Raw genomic sequence first — 15,038 nt, forward strand, 5'->3', positions numbered from 1 at the left:
TATAAAAGGATGTAGAAAATACTACGATGGAAAATGTCTATCATTTTAACAGTAAAAACACAATCTCTTCTCTCACTTACTACTAGTCTTGAACACTAAATAAAATTCTAGATGAAAGGAGACTTCTCACTTTAACATTTCTGGAATAAAGTAATGTATTTCATCTCTGGATGGCTCTCTACTAAAAGCGCTAGAAGCCCAGAGACACCTAATATTCAGTTATTTTGTTCAATACATTCATTTCAACTTTAATTTTAAAAGCTCTCCCGGAGGGAGCGAGAAGATGGCGGAAGAGTAAGACGCGGGGATCACTCTTCCTCCTCACAGATACATCAGAAATACATCTACACGTGGAACTTCTCCTATAGAACACCCACCGAACGCTGGCAGAAGACCTAAGACCTCAGACCTCAGGCAGGAAACCCCCCCCACGCACCTGGGTAGGGCAAAAGAAAAAAGAATAAACAGAGACAAAAGAATAGGGACGGGACCTGCACCAGTGGGAGGGAGCCGAGAGGGAAAGGTTCCCACACACTAGAAGCCCCTTCGCGGGCGGAGACGGCGGGTGGTGGAGGGGGAAGCTTCAGAGCCGCGGAGGAGAGCAGACCAACAGGGTGCGGAGGGCAAAGCGGAGAGATTCCGCAGAGGATCGTTGCCGACCGGCACTCACCAGCCCGAGAGGCTTGTCTGCTCACCCGCCGGGACGGGCGGGGCTGGGAACTGAGCCTCGGGCGGATCCCAGGGAAAGGTCTGGAGTTCGCAGAGTGAAAACAGCCTGAAGGGGTTAGTGCACCACGGCTGGCCGGGAGGGAGTTCGGGAAAAGTCTGGAGCTGCCGAAGAGGCAAGAGACCTTTTCTTCCCTCTTTACCTCCTGCTGCGCAAGGAGAGGGGTTTAAGTGCGCCGCTTAAAGGAGCTCCAGAAACGGGCGCGGAGCTGCCGAAGAGACAAGAGACTTTTTCTTGCCTCTTCGCTTCCTGGGGCGCGAGGAAAGGGAATTAAGGGCACCACATAAAGGAGCTCCAGAAACGGGCGCGAGCTGCGGCTGTCGGCACGGACAACAGAGACGGGTGTGGGACGCTAGGGTTGCTACTGCCGCCACCAAGAGGCCTGTGTGCGAGCGCAGGTCACTCTCCACACCGCCCCTCCCGGGAGCCTGTGCAGCCCGCCAGTGCCGGGGTCCCGGGATCCTGGGACAGCTTCCCCGGGAAAACGCGCGGCGCGCCTCGGGCCGGTGCAGCGTCACGCCGGCCTCTGCCGCCGCGGACTCGCCCCACATCCGTGCCCCCCCCCACCGCCTGAGTGAGCCGGAGCCCCCCAATCAGCTGCCCCATTAACGCTGCTCCTTTGACCCCGCCCTCTCTGAGCGAAGGGCAGACGCCCTCGGACGACCTGCGCGCAGAGGCGGGGCCAGGTCCAGGGCTGAGCCCCAGGAGCTGTGCGAACAAAGAGAGGGGGGTGGTCCCTCCCAGCAGCCTCAGAAGCAGCGGGTTAAAGCTCCACAGTCAGCTTGAAGTGCCCTGCATCTGTGGAAAACCTGAATAGACAGCGAAATATCCCAGGTTGAAGAAGTGGACTTCGGGAGCAAGATATATTATTTCCCCCTTTTTTCTTTTTGTGAGTGTGTATGTGGGTGCTGCTGTGTGAGATTTTGTCTGTGTAGCTTTGTTTTCACCATTTGTCCTGGGGTTAGACCGACCATTTTTTTTTTTTTGGTCATTTTTTTTTTTTTGGTCTTTTTTTTTTTTTTCTTTAATAGAAACTTTTCTTCTTAATAATTATTTTGTTATTTTAATAACTGTATTTTACCCTACTTTATTTTGTCTTCTCCCCTTTCTTTCTTCCTTTCTTCCCTCCTTTCTTTCCTATTTCCCTCCTTCCTTCCTCCCTTCCTTCCTTCCTTTATTCCCTCCTTCCTTCCTCCCTTCCTTTCTTCCTCCCTTTATTCCCTCCTTCCTTCCTCCCTTCCTTTCTTCCTCCCTCCCTTCCTTCCTTTATTCCCTCCTTCCTTCCTCCCTTCCTTTCTTCCTCCCTCCCTTCCTTTCTTTATTCCCTCCTTCCTCCCCCCCTTCCTTTCTTCCTCCCTCCCTTCCTTTCTTCCTCCCTCTCTTCCTTTCTTCCTCCCTCCCTTCTTTCTTTATTCCCTCCTTCCCTTCCTTTCTTCCTCCCTCCCTTCCTTTCTTTATTCCCTCCTTCCTTCCTCCCTTCCTTTCTTCCTCCCTCCCTTCCTTCCTTTATTCCCTCCTTCCTTCCTCCCTTCCTTTCCTCCTCCCTCCCTTCCTTCCTTTATTCCCTCCTTCGTTCCTCCCTCCCTTCCTCCCTCCCTTCCTTTCTTTATTCCCTCCTTCCTTCCTCCCTCCCTTCCTTTCTTTATTCCCTCCTTCCTTCCTCCCTTCCTTTCTTCCTCCCTCCCTTCCTTTCTTTATTCCCTCCTTCCTTCCTCCCTTCCTTTCTTACTCCCTCCCTTCCTTTTATTCCCTCCTTCCTTCCTCCCTTCCTTTCTTACTCCCCCCTTCCTTTCTTTATTCCCTCCTTCCTTCCTTTCTTCCTCCCTCCCTTCCTTTCTTCCTTCCTTCCCTCCCTTCCTCCTTTCTTGACTTTCTACTTTTTTCTCCCTTTTGTTTTGAGCCGTGTGGATTAAAGGCTCTTGGCACTCCAGCCAGGTGTCAAGGCTGTGTCTCTGAGGTGGGAGAACTAACCTCAGGACACTGGTCCACAAGAGACCTCTCAGCTCCACGTAATATCAAACGGCGAAAATCTCCCAGAGATCTCCATCTCAACACCAAGACCCAGATTCACTCAAGGACCAGCAACGAACAGTGATGGACACCCTATACCCAACAAAGAGCGAGACAGGTCTACAGCCCCATCCATTAGCAGAGAGGCTGCCTAGAATCACAGTAAGGCTACCAACATCCCCATACACGCCCCCAGACGTGGACCTACCCATCAGGGAGACGGGATCCAGCCTCATCCACCAGAACAGGGGAACTGGTCCCCCCAACCAGGAAACCTGCTCAACCCACTGAACCAACCTCAGCCACTGGGGACAGCCACCAAAAATAGATAGAAATACGAGCCTGCAAAAGGGAGACCCCAAACACAGTAAGATAAGCAAAATGAGAAGATAGAAAAACACACAGCAGATGAAGGAACAAGATAAAAACACACCAGACCTAACAGATGAAGAGGTAATAGCCAATCTACCTGAAAGAGAATTTAGAATAATGATGGTGATGATGATGCAAAATCTTGGAAATAGAATAGACAAATTGCAAGAAACAGTTAACAAGGACCTAGAAGAAATAAAGAGGAAGCAAGTAACGATGAGCAACACAATAAATGAAATGAAAAATACTCTAGATGGGATCAGTAGCAGAATAACTGAGGCAGAAGGACGGATAAGTGACCTGGAAGATAAAATAGTGGAAATAACTACTGCAGAGCAGAAGAAAGAAAAAAGAATGAAAAGAACTGAGGACAGTCTCAGAGATCTCTGGGACAACATTAAATGCACCAACATTCGAATCATAGGGGTCCCAGAAGAAGAAGAGAAAAAGAAAGGGACTGAGAAAATATTTGAAGAGATTATAGTTGAAAACTTCCCTAATATAGGAAAGGAAATAGTCAACCAAGTCCAGGAAGCACAGAGAGTCCCATACAGGATAAACCCAAGGATAAACATGCCAAGACACATAATAATCAAACTGTCAAAAATTAAATACAAAGAAAACATATTAAAAGCAGCAAGGGAAAAACAACAAATAACACACAAGGGAATCCCCATAAGGTTAAAAGCTGATCTTTCAGCAGAAACTCTACAAGCCAGAAGGGAGTGGCAGGACATATTTAAAGTGATGAAGGAAAAAAACCTACAACCAAGACTACTCTACCCAGCAAGGATCTCATTCAGATTTGATGGAGAAATTAAAACCTTTACAGACAAGCAAAAGCTGAGAGAGTACAGCACCACCAAACCAGCTTTACAACAAATGCTAAAGGAACTTCTCTAAGCAAGAAACATAAGAGAAGGAAAAGACCTACAAGAACAACCTGAAACAATTAAGTAAATGGTAATAGGAATGCACATATCAATAATTACCTTAAATGTAAATGGATTAAATGCTCCCACCAAAAGACGCAGACTGGCTGAATGGATACAAAAACAGGACCCATATATATGCTGTCTACAAGAGACCCACTTCAGACCTAGGGACACTTACAGGCTGAAAGTGAGGGGATGGAAAAAGATATTCCATGCAAATGGAAATCAGAAGAAAGCTGGAGTAGCAATTCTCATATCAGACAAAATAGACTTTAAAATAAAAACTATTACAAGAGACAAAGAAGGACACTATATAATGATCAAGGGATCGATCCATGAAGAAGATATAACAATTGTAAATATTTATGCACCCAACATAGGCGCACCTCAATACATAAGGCAAATACTAACAGCCATAAAAGGGGAAATCGACAGTAACACAATCATAGTAGGGGACTTTAACACCCCCCTGTCACCAATGGACAGATCATCCAAAATGAAAATAAATAAGGAAACACAAGCTTTAAATGAAACATTATACAAGATGGATTTACTTGATATTTATAGGACATTCCATCCAAAAACAACAGAATACACATTTTTCTCAAGTGCCCATGGAATATTCTCCAGGATAGATCATATCTTGGGTCACAAATCTAGCCTTGGCAAATTTAAGAACATTGAAATCGTATCAAGTATCTTTTCTGACCACAACGCTATGAGACTAGATATCAATTACAGGAAAAGATCTGTAAAAAATACAAACACATGGAGGCTAAACAATACACTACTTAATAACGAAGTGATCACTGAAGAAATCAAAGAGGAAATCAAAAAGTACTCAGAAACAAATGACAATGGAGACACGACGACCCAAAACCTATGGGATACAGCAAAAGCAGTTCTAAGAAGGAAGTTTATAGCAATACAATCATACCTTAAGAAACAGGAAGCATCTCAAATAAACAATGTAACTTTGCACCTAAAGCAATTAGAGAAGGAAGAACAAAAAAACCCCAAATTTAGCAGAAGGAAAGAAATCATAAAGATCAGATCAGAAATTAATGAAAAAGAAATGAAGGAAACAATAGCAAAGATCAATAAAAGTAAAAGCTGGTTCTTTAAGAAGATAAATAAAATTGATAAACCATTAGCCAGACTCGTCAAGAAAAAAAGGGAGAAGACTCAAATCAATAGAATTAGAAATGAAAAAGGAGATGTAACAACTGACTCTGCAGAAATACAAAAGATTATTAGAGATTACTACAAGCAACTCTATGGCAATAAAATGGACAACCTGGAAGAAATGGACAAATTCTTAGAAATGCACAACCTGCCAAGACTGAACCAGGAAGAAATAGAAAACATGAACAGACCAATCACAAGCACTGAAATTGAAACTGTGATTAAAAATCTTCCAACAAACAAAAGTCCAGGACCAGATGGCTTCACAGGCGAATTCTACCAAACATTTAGAGAAGAACTAACTCCTATCCTTCTCAAACTCTTCCAACAGATAGCAGAGGTAGGAACACTCCCAAACTCATTCTACGAGGCCACCATCACCCTGATACCAAAACCAGACAAAGACGTCACAAAGAAAGAAAACTATAGGCCAATATCACTGATGAACGTAGATGCAAAAATCCTCAACAAAATACTAGCAAACAGAATCCAACAGCACATTAAAAGGATCATACACCATGATCAAGTGGGGTTTATTCCAGGAATGCAAGGATTCTTCAATATACGCAAATCAATCAACGTGATACACCATATCAACAAACTGAAGGAGAAAAACCATATGATCATCTCAATAGATGCAGAGAAAGCTTTTGACAAAATTCAACACCCATTTATGATAAAAACCCTGCAGAAAGTAGGCATAGAGGGAACTTTCCTCAATATAATAAAGGCAATATATGACAAACCCACAGCCAGCGTTGTTCTCAATGGTGAAAAACTGAAACCATTTCCACTAAGATCAGGAACAAGACAAGGTTGCCCACTCTCACCACTCTTATTCAACCTAGTTTTGGAAGTTCTAGCCACAGCAATTAGAGAAAATAAAGAAATAAAAGGAATCCAAATAGGAAAAGAAGAAGTAAAGCTGTCACTGTTTGCAGATGACATGATACTATACATAGAGAATACTAAGGATGCTACCAGAAAACTACTAGAACTAATCAATGAATTTGGTAAAGTAGCAGGATACAAAGTTAATGCACAGAAATCTCTGGCATTCTTATACACTAATGATGAAAAATCTGAGAATGAAATTAAGAAAACACTCCCATTTACCATTGCAACAAAAAGAATAAAAATATCTAGGAATAAACCTACCTAAGGAGACAAAAGACTTGTATGCAGAAAACTATAAGACACTGATGAAAGAAATTAAAGATGATACAAATAGGTGGAGAAATATACCATGTTCTTGGATTGGAAGAATCAACATAGTGAAAATGACTGTATTACCCAAAGCAATCTACAGATTCAATGCAATCCCTATCAAATTACCACTGGCATTTTTTACAGAACTAGAAAAAAGAATTTCACAATTTGTATGGAAACACAAAAGACCCCGAATAGCCAAAGCAATCTTGAGAACGAAAAATGGAGCTGGAGGAATCAGGCTCCCTGACTTCAGACTATACTACAAGGCCACAGTAATCAAGACAGTATGGTACTGGCACAAAAACAGAAATATAGATCAATGGAACAGGATAGAAAGCCCAGAGATAAACCCACACACATATGGTCACCTTATCTTTGATAAAAGAGGGAAGGAAACACAGTGGAGAAAAGACAGCCTCTTCAATAAGTGGTGCTGGGAAAACTGGACAGCTACCTGTAGAAGTATGAAATTAGAACACTCCCTAACACCATACACAAAAATAAACTCAAAATGGGTTAAAGACCTAAATGTAAGGCCAGACACTATCAAACTCTTAGAGGAAAACATAGGCAGAACACTCTATGACATCAATTACAGCAAGATCCTTTTTGACCCATCTCCTAGAGAAATGGAAATAAAAACAAAAATAAACAAATGGGACCTAATGAAACTTAAAAGCTTTTGCACAGCAAAGGATACCATAAACAAGACCAAAAGACAACCCTCAGAATGGGAGAAAATATTTGCAAATGAAGCAACTGACAAAGGATTAATCTCCAAAATTTATAAGCAACTCATGCAGCTCAATAACAAAAAAACAAACAACCCAATGCAAAAATGGGCAGAAGAACTAAATAGACATTTCTCCAAAGAAGATATACAGATAGCCAACAAACACATGAAAGAATGCTCAACATCATTAATCATTAGAGAAATGCAAATCAAAACTACAATGAGATATCATCTCACACCGGCCAGATTGGCCATCATCAAAAACTCTAGAAACAATAAATGCTGGAGAGGGTGTGGAGAAAAGGGAACACTCTTGCACTGCTGGTGGGAATGTAAAATGATACAGCCACTATGGAGAACAGTATGGAGGTTCCTTAAAAAACTACAAATAGAACTACCATATGACCCAGCAATCCCACTACTGGGCATATACCCTGAGAAAACCATAATTCAAAAAGACTCATGTACCAAAATGTTTATTGCAGCTCTATTTACGATAGCCAGGACATGGAAGCAACCTAAGTGTCCATCAACAGATGAATGGATAAGGAAGATGTGGCACATATATACAATGGAATATTACTCAGCCATAAAAAGAAATGAAACTGAGTTATTTGTAATGAGGTGGATAGACCTGGAATCTGTCATACAGAGTGAAGTAAGTCAGAAGGATAAAAACAAATACCGCATGCTAACACATATATATGGAATCTAAAAAAAAAAAAAAAAATGTCATGAAGAGATTAGTGGTAGGAGGGAATAAAACACAGACCTACTAGAGCATGGACTTGAGGATATGGGGAGGGGGAAGGGTAAGCTGTGACGATGTGAGACAGTGGCAGGGACATATACACACTACCAAATGTAAATTAGATAGCTAGTGGGAAGCTACAGCATAGCACAGGGAGTGCACCTCTGTACTTAGTGACCACCTAGAGGGGTGGGATAGGGAGGGTGGGAGGGAGGGTGACAAAAGAGGGAAGAGTTATGGGAACATATGTATATGTATAACTGATTCACTTTGTTGTAAAAGAGAAACTAACACACTATTGTAAAACAGTTATACTCAAATAAAGATGTTAAAAAATAAAAAAATAAAAATAAAAAAAAGCTCTCCCAATGGTGAAAGTAGAAATTAAAAGAGAAAGGCCTTTAAAATGTACTTAGGGACTAGAAAGAAAAAAAAAAAAGATGGGTAAAAAAATTTTTTTGTAATAATCTTAAATTAGGTAATGCCTTTTTAAGCATAACAGATAGTCTAGAAAACAAAAAGAAAGAAAAGAGTGGGGATAGGGTAACCATTTATAACAAAGAACTAATTTCTTTAATATACAAAAAATTGGGCTTCCCTGGAGGCACACTGGTTAAGAATCTGCCTGCCAATGCAGGGGACACGGGTTCGAGCCCTGGTCCAGGAAGATCTCACATGCCACGGAGCAATTAAGCCCATGTGCCACAACTACTGAGCCTGCGCTCGGCTCTAGACCCCACGAGCCACAGCTACTGAAGCCCGCGTGCCTAGAGCCCGTGCTCCGCAACAAGAGAAGCCACTGCAATGAGAAGCCCAGCACCGCAATGAAGAGCAGCGCGCCCCCTTCCGCTAGCCACAACTAGAGAAAGCCCTCGCGTAGCAACTAAGACCCAATGCAGCCAAAAATCAAACACATAAAAGAACCAAAAAAAAGTTATTAAGAAAAAAACCAACAACCAATCAAAATGGGCATAGGGCATGAGCAAGCAGTTTCACACACACAAAAATACGAACAGGAAAAAAAAATCCACAGATATTCAATTGATTCACAAAGAAATGCTAACTAAAACAAGTGCAATACCAGTTTTCACTGATCAAATTGGCAAAAATAAAAAAAGTCTGGTTATACCCACTGTTGGTGAGGTTGTATAGAAACAAGTACTCTCACATACTGATAGCTTTGGAATATAAATGAAACTACTTGGGGAAGAAGTTTGGCATTATCTATCTTTTTTCCAGTTTTACTAATATATAACATTGTATAAGATTAAGGTATAAACATATGATTTGACAGATGTATATATGTGAAATGATTACCACCATAAGTTTAGTTAACAACCACCACCTACCTCACCATTACTAATATTTTTCCTTGTGATGAGAACTTACCAAAACATTAAATATACTCTAAAAGATAAATTTCATTTCTAGAAACTTTATATACATACATATATTCACTCAAGTAAATAAGGAATATATATATACACATTCACACAAGGAATTAGATTCAAGAATTTTCGCTGAGCATTGATATTAGAACCCTGCAAGCAATCTAAATGCCCATCGATAATTATCCGATTAAATAAATCATAGCTTATCCATAAAAGGTACCACTATATGTACTTAAGTGGGAAGATGTCCAAAATATAAGGTTAGGTTGGAAAAAGAAAGTTATAAAACAAATGTATAGAATGACCCCCTTGTTATTAGGAAAAAAATAACATAAGCAAATATGGAAAGATGTAGAAAATTATACACAAAGAGAATATTTCTAGCAGGCTACACAAGAAATTTAACTCTGGTTATTACCACCAGTCAGTGGCACTAGGTTTAGAGAATGATGAGGAGGCTTTTACTTTCACTTTATATCCATAATTCAAATTTGATCATATATTGCTTTTAAAATTTTTTAAATAGTTAATACAATTTTAAATAAAAACTAAAATGTATTTATGATTCAAAATGCATTAAAGATTATATGACTTCCCTAAGATCTGATAAAATCTTTGAAAGTGTAAAGATTATATTATATACTATATTCTGCTAATATTTCATCCCAAAAAATGCCTAGAGAAATATAGTAATCTATGAATAATATACAGTAGACAAAATAGACAAAGCATGATCTAATTTCTATGGACCACAATACTTTGTTTACTTATTACCTCTGCCACTCTTTTTGCTGTGGTGAAAGATCAAATATTGCCTGAAATAAAGGAAAACATAATCACTAGCACTGTCAATTTCTCTTAGCTCTTATATCATAATTTTTAAAAATTTTCTTTGACCAAGGAACAAATTTATAATAACATTAAAAACAAGTATTCATAATTTACATTTAATCTTCCATAAGTCAAACTAAAAAATTTAAAATTTTACTCAAAAGTAGTATAAAGAAATTTCACTAATTGTGAATATTTTTCTATTACAGTTATCTACATTTATAGGAATGGATACAATGCAATCTATCACATGTACAAAATGGTATTTTAAGACTTAAAATCATTTAAATGATGCCAGCATGAAACTTAAAGTATTTAAAAGAGAAGAAGAAATGAAAAAGACATACAGCTAAAGTATAATATTCAAGCATCCAAAGCCCATATTCTTGCCAGGAAAATACCATGATAAAATCAAAAAGTTTTGAAATGACCTAACAATGTCACTATAATTCCCAAATGTATTAATCAAGAAAGAATAATTCAAGAAATTTTATCTAGGCACTATGTTCACCAATTCAAAGACAAACTTAGCTACTTTGTCTGAATCAGAGGAAAAAAGGCAAGCTTCTCACAGTTCGTGGCAATATCCACAAGTTAATTTTCCAACAAAAAGTCTACTTTTGATTTTTATAAAGGCAATTTATAACAAGGCATATTAATTCTACTTTCTAACTTATCAATATTATTAATGATCCCTCCATAATCATGCCCTAACCCTACTACTCTCTCACTATAAATCCTTTCTCTTTAACCCCTCATTCCATCAGACAGTTCTACCTCTGTGCCTTTGGTTATTTAATTATATCAACCTGGAACCTTCCTCTCCTGTAATTGTGACCCTAATGTCAGTCTAAATTCTATAAGCCATTTGCTCTAGGTTAATGATTACAATGAAATTACTTTGATTACTCCTCCTGCTGAACTTGTCTATACCTCGCTTCCCAACCTTTTTCACACCACAGCACACAAAGAAAATACTATAAAACACACCATGGCAAACAGATGAGGCTACATGCAACTGCCCCCCAGTTACCTTGTGAATAAAACTACTGACAGCAGGGACTATGTGATTCTCCCTTTGACTTCCCCAAACTGCTCGGTACAGGGCTTAACACAGCGGGTAAAGAACTACTGAGTGGCCTACTTTGTGCTCAGCACTATGCTACTTAGATCATTATCTCACTTAACCTTAGTAACAACCTTGTGAGTTTGTTATTATTCTCTCCTTTTTATATATAAAAAAGAACTCAAAAGATTAAAAAAATTTTTCAAAAATCACAGATAATGAAGGTCAGTATATAAACCCAACTTTGTCAGATTCCTCACTTTCTCACATCCCTAAAAGTAGTTCTTTTCTTTAAATAAATAGTAGCTATCATAGCATATTGTGTGATCATGGTTTAGAAACCAGTAAAATTATTAGAATTAAGTTTTTAATATTCAGACTGCATATTAAAAGAATGAGTGAAAATTTTAAAACAAGTAAAAATTATCTCAAATAATTTTACAATAATAATTCTTAAATATTTTAATATAAATTAGGACAAGGGAATGAATACTTACCAGAAACACTGTTAAACGTTTTAAAAATTACTGATAAAAACATACAATTACATATTTTTAAGTTTCTAACTTTCTGGCTAAGACATGACTTTTAGTTCATGCATGACAGTTAAATTAAAATAAAACTTCCCTATTCTACAAATGATTGAAAGAAATGGCAGAAACTGTTACAATAGAATAATCAAAGATCCTGCCACAATTACATAATTCTAACATATTCATCAGTGCCTAATACCTGCAATGCATTATGCTTTACATTTTGTGAGCTATAAAGAAGAAAAAATAAAGTAATTGCTTTTCAGGAGCTTAGAATCTAGCAGAAGAGACAAGCTGTCCAGAAAGAATATTTTATTTAAAAAATCAGAGACTTAATAAACGTGAAGAGAGTGGGAGTGACAGACACTCAGTATGGACAGAATGCTAGAAAAACAGCATAAATAAATTTTAGAGGATAAGTTCAAGATGATTATCTCCTCAAATTCTCACAATGTCCAAAGAAACAGAAAAATGAGGACACAAACTGTATCATTATTTTAAATCATTTTAAATTAGCATCCATATGTTGGAAATTATCAAAAACTTATGCAACACAGCATACAAGAGAGACTAAATTGAGAAAAGAGCCCAAAACATAATTTATTTCATGGGACAGGAAAATCCATGTAAGCAGTAAATCCCCAATTCAGAGTAACAGAGGAAAACAGGTGATAAAAGATAACAAGACACTGAGGAAGAGACAGTCACCATCCTAAGACTTCTAGCAGTTCAATGGAGTGCCAGAGACCACATCACAAAGGGCATTCCACAGCATTATTATTCCCAGGTTACATGTGACCTGGACTGTATTCTAAATTAAGCAAAAATACTGCTACAGCTGGCTGCTAATGAGGACAGTCACACCAGTTAAATAAAAAAGGAATTACCCTAGCTAAATTTAACCTGTCAAAACAAATACGGAAAAGGAAATTTGGGGTGCCCTGGTGAACCACTCTGCCATCCTGAACCCAATGTGACTTCCTCCTTTCCTTTCAAAAGCATCTGAAGCTCTAATTTTGCTTAGAAGAAACACAGTATATCTAAATTATATATCCTTCTCCTTTCATTTACGTCTGGAAAAAAAAAAGTGGGGGCAGGGAGAGAAAGGGAACCGACATAATTCAACAGTCTATCTCAACTCTCAGTCAGTTAACTGGCCATTTATTTTCTCATCCTAAAGACAAACAAGAAAACAGACAGCTAGATAGCTAGATAGACAACAAGATTCATTAATTTGAAAGAAGTGGTAAATCTGAGGTCCGAGGGCTAATTTTCCTCTGTGATACCATTTCTAAAAAGAAGAAGAAAAGTGAAGTTTTTCTAATTATTTCTCAATGAGATTTAACATCATGAAGACAGAACAAAATGGAGTGATCTGCAATGTATCAGAGGTGGAAAATATAATCACTGAATTTTAAAACATAATGAAGGCATTAAAAAAAAAGATGGGGCTTCCCTGGTGGCGCAGTGGTTGAGAATCTGCCTGCCGATGCAGCGGACACGGGTTCATGCCACGGTCTGGGAGGATCCCACATGCCGCGGAGCGGCTGGGCCCGTGAGCCATGGCCGCTGAGCCTGTGCGTCCGGAGTCTGTGCTCCGCAACGGGAGAGGCCACAACAGTGAGGCCCGCATACCACAAAAAAAAAAAAAAAAAAAAAAAAAAAAAATTGATCCTGCTGGATCAAGGTAATCTCCCAGAACTCACAGGCAAAGTTCAAAATATGCATCTTATGCAAGAATTGATAAAAATAGAGAACCACTCCATGAAATTCAACATCACTTGATAAGAATTTTTAAAAACAGAGGTAAAACCATTACTCTGAACATTATTAAAGCAAACAAACAAGCAAAAAACACTTAAGTAACTTCAGATCATTAATACCATCAAAAGCCAAAAATAACTAAAGGGGATCCACACTTGGATATACAGGATAAATATTTGAATTTCAAAAGTAAAAGAAAAAAGCATATAAGTAGATAAATATGTTACCTACAAAGAAAAAAAATTGTGCCAGAAGGCAATAAAGGAATGTCTATAAAGTTTTGAGTGTAAAACACCATAAAGCAAGAATTCCATCCTCAGCCAACCTTACATGTATTAAGAACAGAATGACACAGGCAGTCTGTCATAAAACATAACCCACATATTCTTGCTGATAAAGAAGTCACAAAAAGTCCCTCACAAAACAATAAACAAAAATAAAGAAACTAAGAAGGGTAGAAAGTAAAAGCAATAAAACATAAACTTGAATAATTATTCCTAAAATAGTATGAAATAGAATGCAAATGTTAGTGTCTGATAATAATCATCTAGATCTAAATTTCCAGATAATAGTTTAACATGCAATAACACAGTGCCTGAATTTGTAAGGTTCCTAACCTCATTAAAAATTATCGGTATCAATTTTTTGAGTGGCAATACAGGAGTTAGGAAGTAGGGTGGTTCAGAGTGGCAGTAACAAAAGTTACTTTTTCTTTAGAAAATTTTATTTAAAAAGTGTGTATCAAAAGGCATAAATATATTTTGTTCATGTAAACTAAAAATAATTTGGTAATCAAAACTGACCTAAGAGCTTCCTTTTTTTCTCCTCCACACATTCAGTTACTTCTAATCCTCCTCCATCACCTTTAGTCTTCACTTTGCAATTGTGTTTAAAGAGAGTTCACAACTGTCAATGGTAAACAAAACAACTCAAGAATGCATGGGTAAACATAAGTACCACAATGCCAACAGAGCAGTCAGCAAGGCAGAGTAGCTGGGAGTTCCATGCTTTGTTCTCTAAAGCTTCTTTAGGGCTAGTTCTGATCATGGCCTGTTATCATCTACCCCTGTAATGTGATACCTGCCCCTGTAATGTTATGGTGTTTTCTGACAAATTAATTTTATTACACACAACTTGTGCTATGAAAACAATAAGAGAATGTCAGTATTTCACTAGGTCTGGGAAATGGAGGTGTGAAGGAGAGAGGAAGAACTAAACGCATATGAAATTTCTCCTCTTAGATAATGCTTCATTCTTGATTACACGAGAAATATAGCTCAAACGTTTTTAAGAACTTAAATTTGGTAAAAGAAGAATACAAATAAGACACAGAATTTCCAAATCATTAGAAGAAAAGAAGAAAATTTCATCACTATAGCAACTGTATAAAAGAGAAAAGGAAACTGTTAGGAAGCATTAACAAAAAATATAAAATAAGTATAAGATTATAGAGGCTTATCCAGAATGCTAACAAGCCTTTGGTATTAGATATAATTTGGTAATTATATAATTTGGTAATTAGATATAA

The 15,038-nt window shown here is 38.3% G+C and overlaps 1 protein-coding gene across 1 annotated transcript in view; it reads right to left on the minus strand.

Annotated features, from left to right (window-relative positions):
* ERGIC2 (ERGIC and golgi 2) overlaps window positions 1–15,038 on the minus strand; it is a 43,472-nt gene that overhangs the window by 14,695 nt on the left and 13,739 nt on the right. Inside the window, exon 6 of the mRNA XM_059080117.2 lies at window positions 10,091–10,131. Coding sequence (XP_058936100.1) covers window positions 10,091–10,131 — 41 coding nt within the window. The remainder of the gene's footprint in view (window positions 1–10,090; window positions 10,132–15,038) is intronic.

This window comes from Kogia breviceps, chromosome 12 (assembly GCF_026419965.1).
Source record: "Kogia breviceps isolate mKogBre1 chromosome 12, mKogBre1 haplotype 1, whole genome shotgun sequence".
Taxonomy (NCBI): domain Eukaryota; kingdom Metazoa; phylum Chordata; class Mammalia; order Artiodactyla; family Physeteridae; genus Kogia; species Kogia breviceps.